Source organism: Quercus suber, unplaced genomic scaffold (genome assembly GCF_002906115.3).
Source record: "Quercus suber isolate HL8 unplaced genomic scaffold, Cork oak 2.0 scaffold_191, whole genome shotgun sequence".
In the NCBI taxonomy this organism is placed as follows: domain Eukaryota; kingdom Viridiplantae; phylum Streptophyta; class Magnoliopsida; order Fagales; family Fagaceae; genus Quercus; species Quercus suber.
In genome coordinates, this window is record NW_027069649.1 from 760,733 (window position 1) to 769,595 (window position 8,863).

Sequence of the window (8,863 nt, forward strand, 5' to 3'; positions counted from 1 at the left end):
TCAGCAACACTGTTGCCGAAATTCAAGGTTACTGTTTCAATTTTCTCTTTCCTCCTTTTCCTGATTCTCTCTCCTACTTTTTGTTGAATTTCAGCAACAGTGTTGCCGAAATTCAATCTCTCTCATCATTTTCCTAAATAACTTAAAACAATACCTATAACGCAAATATATTTTAAATTTAGCAATATTTAGCCAAAAGACTCCAACAAGGGGGTTTTGAAACACCAACCAACTCTTGACAATCACATAAATGATCGCATCGTATAAAATCCAACCTAAGAAAATAATAAAATAACATGAGTTAAGACCTGACAACACAGTTTTCAAAAATATTACTCGTAAGCTGTTGTAGAAATCCATATACGGAGTTGCATAATGAGAAAACGGCAGACACATACAATTGTCGCCACCATGATTTCTTTTTCTTGGTCAAGAGTGCAAGGCGTATCCCAAACAATGGATCATGTGCCACTACTAGAAAGAAAACATAGAGACAATCAAAAAATTAGATGTCAAAGACTTGGACAATTAAGATTCTTGAATAACATAAACAGCAACAACAAAAAATAAGAGTCAAGCTTAGGTTCAGTGTCCAATAGTACTGGATCCGTTGAAATAATGACATATATCCACTTTTAAACATGTATCACTATCTGATCGGGTCTAGTGCACTGAACCTAAACCAAGTCCAAAAAATAATACCCCACTCAAATCAACTAGCCATACATTATTTAACAAAAGAAATTACACTAAGTGTGCATTTGGATGTTGATTAAATTTATAAATTATTTCACTATTCAGCTTATTTTTGCTACTATTCATGGGCCCTACTACACTTTTTAGCACTATTCATGCGCCCCACTTTACTATTTCAACTAATTTTTACCTTTAATTATAGTACTTTAAGCAATAAATTTTAAGTTTCAGCAAAATAAGCAGTATTCAAATAGGCCCTAAGTATGCGTTTTGCTCTAAATTAAAAAGCCAGCTGATTTTACTATTCAACTTATTTTCACTACTATTCATGAGCCCCACTGCACTTTTTTATACTATTTATGGGTTTCACTATACTATTTCAACTAACTTTTAACTTATTTATCTACAGTACTTTCAACAAAAAGTTTTCAATTTCAGCAAAATAAGCAGATCTCAAACATATCCTAAATATATGTTATTCCACTCTTTTAGTAAAGTGATCGTTCTCTTCCTTTATGAGGGAGATATTATAGGTTCGAAAGTTGAGACATAGGAAAGGAACATGACATGCATGGGAGAAAAAGGTATACCCTGAAAAGAATATAAGAAAAAGATGAACATAATAGGAAACTGGTTTTTTTTTTTTAAGATAAAACAGGATCGATAAGTTATAAGTGCATCTAATAGATCTTGAACCCAATACCTCACTCTTTACCCAACACTTGCAAGAAGAGAAGGTGCCCCTGAGTTAGGACTCAAAGCTTACGAAATATTTTGATTCATTGATATGAAGTGGGCTGAGAATGAATAAGTGTACTAGATATTCGGTCGCATTCAATATTACCAAATATTTTCTATTCATCATATTGCAAAACATATATCCAGTTCATTGCATCAAAACTACATGGCAGAGAATGTAACAAAATCCTAAGCATGTCATATTATTTTCTATCCCCAAACAAGCAACATAAATTATTATATATAGTTCATCGAGATACTTGATTCCTGATTCATCAAACCGTCATTATGTTTCTTCACAACTGCATCAATATATTCATATCTAATAATATAGCCTTTCTCGACTAAAGAATCTTCATGAATTCACACCACAAATCGACAATTGTGTTCCCATTCCACAAGGTTATAGACACAAGTTTACATTCTCATTTTTCCACATCATCACATTGCGCCATATGGCCCATATCAATGGCAGATAATAGAAAGGTAAGTTGAAGAGTTTACGAAACTCATGAGAAAAAAATAACTTTTTTTTTTCTTTTAAAAATACTAAGTATTTTTAACACATACATACGGGGAGAGGGGAGAAGGTTTTTTAAAGTAACTTACAAATGTATATATCCAAAAGGTCCTATAACTCTTGGATACACAGTATAGGTTTTAAACTTTTTTAACTCACACTCATTTTCCAATATGGGATTAATCCACTGTTTTGAGAAAAAAAATAACTAATTATAAGTTGAATGGGATGGAAGAAAACTGAGACACACTAATCCAACTATAATAATAACAATAGTAATAAATTTCTCATGGTGTAACCTAGTGGTAGGAGAATTAGTATATATGTGCCCTAGACATAAACATCCTAAATTTAATCCCACTAAATTCCAGGCACGGACGAATCAATGAATTATGAGGTCTAATAATAGAAAACTTTTAGTGAAAATCCTAATTCTATATATTAATTAAATACTATTTATTTGACCTTTAATTTTATATAATTTTTTGTATTAAAATTGTTCCTTTTTTCAGATATAAAATTTTCAATTAAGTTTTTTGTATTTATGTTTTATTTAAATCTATTTCACAAGTTGTTAGGAAAGTTTTGTCAATAATTATTTAATAGCCTCGTGATAATTTTTGTCCAGGGTGGAGGTTAAAAGAAGATATGTTCCTAGTGCAAAAACAAAAACAAAAAAAACAAAAACAAAAACAAAAACAAAAAAAACAACAACAACAACAACAAAAAAATTGTGGCTCATCAAGGCAAGGGAACTAATTATAAACCCTAGCCAAAATCACCTTTTATAATAAATAAATAAATATTGCCTAATCAAATGCTTCACTAATAATATAAAATCAGCGATCAAACACAACTAACAAAATTAATTGATGTATTGATCAAATAATAAAAGGCAATTATTGAAAGTGAACGCGATAGGCTTAAATTTGTGTTCTTTCTCAACAACAAAAAAAGGTTTAAATTTGTGTCTAAAAATTATAAAACAAATAATATATAGGACATGAAATAAGAAAGATAATAAATGTATCCGCTACTACTTTTTCACTAGTTCTTTGCATTTGCATCATGGTAGATTGGCAGAGAGAGAGAGAGAGAGAGAGCGCGTGAATAACAAAACAACACAACACAATAGAACACTTCACATTATCAGAAATCACAAAATGAGGGAAGTAGTAGAGTAATACTTTCACAAGTGACGCAGTCTAGTAGTAGAGTAGAGTACTAATACTCTCACATAAAAATAAATAATAAATGATTCTTATACTCCAACTTTTTAAGGGAGTATTACTAATTTTTAATGAGTTATCTTTTAGCATAAAATATAAGTACAATTCCTGATTTTGTTATTCTTAAAAAAAAAAAAAAAATAGAAGAGTACAATTTCTAAACTACTCTCATTAATTTAAATTCTAATAAAAGAATGATATTGACCTTTTAAATAAAGTAAATGGTAAGTTACGAAATTTACCTATTAAACTTTCAAAAAGGATAAATGACCAAAAATTTGGGATGGATTGAAAATAAATAAATAAAAGCAATGTTCTTGAGACACCATGAAAATCGCATTTAAGGATAATGTGATGAATGGAGCTTGAAATTTCTGAGCTTACAACATCATGTTTAAGTTTGTTGAACCCACCACCCAAGGGAGTAAGAAGTCTTTAAAATGTATGTAACTCTTTTGTAACCACTTTTAAATTATCCAAATTATTCTCACACCTATCAAAATAAAATAATAAATTTTAATGATGCAAAGAATCTAAGTAATTATTTCATCCAAATAAGTTTTGCAACACCTGCCAAAGACAAACACACTATGCTCGAATGGCACTAGTGTGGGGCCAAACAAAGCTCCTACAATACTTAATTTAACTCTTAATCTCAAAATCTCGTAATATAGATATATTTAGGAATTTTCTCATACCTTGGTGTGATGGTGCTTGGTGCTTATATACACTTTTTGCTTCCCATTATTCCCTTGATTTCATGGAAGGTGCCATGGCTATAGTCGTATGCATATCACTCAAAATTCTTGCCCATGTTTAGGTAAAGTGGATTGAATGTGGTGTGTATCTCGGCCTTATGTCTCTAGGAACGTGCCTTTCCAATTTGAGGATAGTCACCATTCTTTACCTCGTTCAAAATTAATTAGACAACATCTTTTGGACAAATAATAGCAGGCGAGCATTATGTATTAGTAGCCCTCTATTTCAAGGTCATCCATCCACTCAACTTGGACAAACTTCCATATACCAATTTGTAGACAACCCATTTTACAATCGGGAATCAAAAGGAAAAATGGTAATTTTAACCATATGAGGGTAAAAAAGTCACACATGATCTTACTCCCAATACTTGTTAAATTACCACATCCATTTTCATCCCTATACATGTTAAATTATTATATTCATTTCATTGTACAGTGTAATACTACTAACTTCTTATGCATGTTTTTGATCCCTATACTTGTTAAATTACCGATTGCTTTCTAATTTGTTCTTGTGATGTTTCTCTCTCCGTTGGTTATCTACTATTTGCACAAGAACAACTTTTTTGGCTCCAAGTTGGATTTGAGTAGATGTTGAGCATGTTTATGAGGGAAGGATTAAAGTAAAGCATGCTGATTTTATTTTGGGCATTGAAGAATTCAAAAAAGCATCTAAAAACTCTACAGTTTCTAAACTAGAAAAGTATAGGTGAATCGCTCACTATTGTCATTTATTTTACTTATTTATCGACCAAAATTAATTTTTGGATTGGATATACATGTTTGAGAAAAGTATAGGTGAATCACTCACTATTGTAATTTATTTTACTTATTTATCGACCACAATTAATTTTTGGATTGGAAATATATGTTTGGGTTCTATAATTGTGGAGGGATGTAACAAAGGGAATTTAGGAATTACAGCACACAAAGTTTTGAACTATTACTTTTTTGGGAAATGTAGTTGTATTTTCAAGGAAATGTCGTTGTATTTTCCCTCCATTCTGTGATTCTCTTACAAAAAAAATTTTATTTTTTTATTTTTTTTCTTCAAAAATCAAATAAGTATGCAAGTTTTTTTTTCCTACACTTCTTTAAATTTTAATCACCATAATGCACACAAAAATCTGATGTGTTCCTTTTCTTACATGACTCTCCTATATTAACAAATGGAGAATTGATGGTCAAATGCCATATTGGACATATCACAAATTGGTCCACTTTATGAGGCCTTCAATAGATTTGATTAGATTGCAAAACAACTTTGGCATTGTAAATCCCTTCGGGGAGTTACTTGCCTTTTGGCGGGACCAAGTGTGTTGTAACTATCTTTGCATTCAAACATTAATTAAAGTTTTTTTTTTTTAATTTACAAGCCTGTTTCTATTTTTTTTTTTTATATCTATCCTTTTCAACAGCGGTAAAAATACTCTGGCTGCACATATTGTCAAAGAATATCATTTTAACCATATAAATATGGTATGTCTATTGCAAACATGAATGTATTATTTTATTGATGTAATCACGTATGTTGAAATTATTCATTTATCTTGATTATTTACAAATGTAGGTTGAAGATGAATCATTGATTCATTTATCCGAAGGAAAAGTCACAAAAGCTTGTGGAGAAAACCTAGTCCGTGACAGCTTTATATTTTTTCTATGGTTTATTTCTTTTCGTAATGTTTGAAAAATTCTATAAAACAATTATAGATCATCAAGATTTATTGATTTAGATTAACAAACATTCAATTTCCTCCTCTGACTATTCTTTTCTTTTTGCAAATGCTAATAGATTGTGAGGATGATTATAAGTTACACTTTTCATTTTCAGAGTTTTAGTAATAAGAAGCTATTCTCACATTCCAGAATTCTCTTTACTCTTCTAAATATTTTTCTCATTTTTTTCAATATTTGATTACATAAAAAGTTTATAAAAGTATTTTCTATTAACAAAATCCATTAATTAATTCAACTGAAACAGAGCGTAACTAATCTAATTATACTTGACTAATCTCTCTATGATTTGTTACAGTGTAATTAACTTACAAGACTTACTTATACTAACTAATCTAATTATTGTGTGTTTTTAAATGTGAACACATTCATTCCTCTTTAACTGTGTGTTTTTAGAGAAAATGATTCGTAATAATCAACAAGCTTGTAGCAAAAAGTACAAATCCTATATGTTTTGTTTTTTCCATTAGTTGGGCAATTAGGGGGTGTTGAAACACCAATTAGCTCCTCTTCTTCTTCTTCTTCTTTTTTTTTTTTTTTTTTTTTGACTGGATAAATACTTTATTGACAATCATCAGAGTACAAAAGAAGGGAGGGCCAAGAACCATCTCTCTTCACAGCCTAAACAATCAGAAGAGGGACACTGGAGATGGGTACTAGCCCTACCCAATTTACAAAAGCAACCCATTGGGCTAAAATATGGGCTGGAGCATTGCCCACTTTTGTACACAAAAGAAAAAGAAAACGCACTAAAACACTAAACAAGATCCAAAATATCTGCAACCAGCTTTGCAATACTCCAAAGAGGCTTCATTCCTGCATTTCTCAATGGATCTATCACATTCCAAGCATTCCCTTCCACAAAAACTTTTGAAAATCCTTTATCAATGGCTTTCCTGATGGCACAAAGTGCTACCTTTGCTTCACCCACCAGAGGACTATCTTGTCCAACTTGTTCAATCCAAGCAAAAATCAAATCTCCTTTATCATCTCTGCCCACAATAGCTAGAGAAGTTTTCTCTCTTATAGCAACATCAAAATTCAGCTTAACCCACCCATTTGGGGGAGGCTTCCAAATTATTTTCCTCATAGGACAATGTAGCTTGTCTTTCCAAGCTTGCTTATGTTCTTCATAGGATCTCATTATTTGTCTAGAAAGCTCCAAAGAATTGGAACACTTTCCTTCAAATCTGGTTTTGTTCCTTGTCATCCAAATTTGGTCACATACTAGTAAAGCATAAAGCTGGAAACACTTTTCTTCAGAATCATCTAAACCGAGGAGGGCTCTAGGATTTAGCATTATCTTTATCCAATCATATATAGAGATGTTACCCATATTCTGAAGATTAACAGGCCAAGGAGCAAGGAGACAGATTTGAGATGCCCAGTCACATTGAAGGAAAATATGTTCAAGAGTTTCCGGGGCATTTTTGCACAAAATACAATCAGTGGAAGGAAAGGGAAACATGTTGTTTATAGCTACACAAGTTGGAAGAATTCCACATGCTAGTTTCCACAACAAGTGTTTAAGTCTTGCATATGCTTTGAGCTTCCATAGTTCTTTCCAATCATTACTATTTAGGTGTTGCTGGGGAGTTCGTGTTGCTAACCTTAGAGAATTGTATGCAAATTTGACTAAAAACTCCCTTGATGGAGAGAGAAACCAGAACACTTGATCTTGGGAGACTTGGTGTAATAGATAAATACTAAGAATTTTATTTACAGATTCTAGGATAAAAAGTTCAGCTAACTTACCTCTATTTCATTGGCGAGTGTCTTGGTCTATGAGATTGGCCACCAAATGCTAACTTAGAACAACTCCACTTTTTACTTTGGGAGTGAAATTAGGCTCTTCAAGGACCCAAGGATCATCCAATATCCAAGTATTCCACCCATTCCCAATTTTATGACAACCCCATTTTTACCACATCTCTGTAGCCAAAGATACTCTGAGATGACCAAGAGATAAATTTAGGCATTGGCATCTTCATTAAATTCTTACCCCTCACATATCTCTTTTGAAAATCTTTACCCATAGCTTCTCTACATTACTAGCCTCCTCCCAAGTCAATTTAGCTACAAGAGCTTGATTCATATCCTCTGTTTTCTTTATGCCAAAACCCCCTAATGCTTTTGGAGAGCATATAGAATCCCAGCTCTTAAGATAGAGCCCATGTTTTTTCTCACCATTAAAACCCCACCAAAAATTGCGATTGAGGGAATCAAGTTTATCACATACCTTTTTGGGGAGGAGTAGAGACGAGGCTTGATAGAATGGCATGGCTACTACCACTAAGGATATTTGAGTGGTTCTTCCCGCTTGGGAAAGTGTTTCATTTTCCAACACTGAAGTCTTTGTTTCACCTTTTCTATGATTTCCTTTGTTGCAGCCTTCTTTTCTCTTCCTGAAGCCATTGAAAAGCCTAGATACTTCTCTTTTTTGTTTGAGGTATTAATACCTATCATATTGGCCAGTCACCTCATGTAAGCATAAGGCATATTTTTGCTAAATATGATTACAGATTTGAAAAATTTTACTTTTTATCCCTACCACTTTTCAAAAGTGTCTAGACAAATTTTGATCTGATTCATATTCTCCATATTTGCTTGGGCAAAGATGAATAAATTATCTGCAAATTGCAAGTGGGTAATTGGAGTCAAGTCTCTCGCCAATTTAAACCCATTGATTTTGTTTGACGTGGCCTCTTTTTCTATAAGTTTTGATAGAACTTCTGATGCAAGAACAAAAAGGAAGGGAGAAAGAGGATCATCTTGTCTTAGTCCTCTTTGAGGTTTGAAAAACCCAAAGGGACTACCATTGATTAAGACAGAGAAAGAGGCAATGATAACACACTGCCCATTGAATCCAAATCTCAAGAAAGCCAAATTTTGCCAACACCTTCTTGAGAAAGGGACACTCTATTCTGTCATACGTCTTCTCCATATCAATTTTAAGTCCCATCTAGCCTGTTTTCTCTCTTTTCTTCTTGATCTCATGTATAATTTCTTGAGCCAAAAAGGTGTTTTCTTGAATTTTCCTCCCAGGAACAAAAGCCATTTGCCAAGGGGAGACCAATTTATGCAAAACCTTTTTTATTCTATCTGCCAGAAGTTTTAGATAATCTTATAAAGAACTTGCACAAACTTATTGGCCTAAATTGGCTCACAGATGCTGCTTACTT

The 8,863-nt window shown here is 32.4% G+C and overlaps 1 protein-coding gene across 1 annotated transcript; it reads right to left on the reverse strand.

Moving 5' to 3' along the window:
• Positions 1–6,438: 6,438 nt before the first annotated feature.
• On the reverse strand, positions 6,439–7,017 carry LOC136069815 (uncharacterized). Its single transcript, XM_065778800.1, has one exon. The coding sequence runs from the start codon at positions 7,015–7,017 to the stop codon at positions 6,439–6,441; it is 579 nt and encodes a 192-aa protein (XP_065634872.1).
• Between the last annotated feature and the right edge of the window lie 1,846 nt (positions 7,018–8,863).

Excerpts from the sequence above, each read along its gene's own strand:
- LOC136069815 (XM_065778800.1), bottom strand. The coding sequence starts at position 7,017 with ATGGGTAACATCTCTATATATGATTGGATAAAGATAATGCTAAATCCT.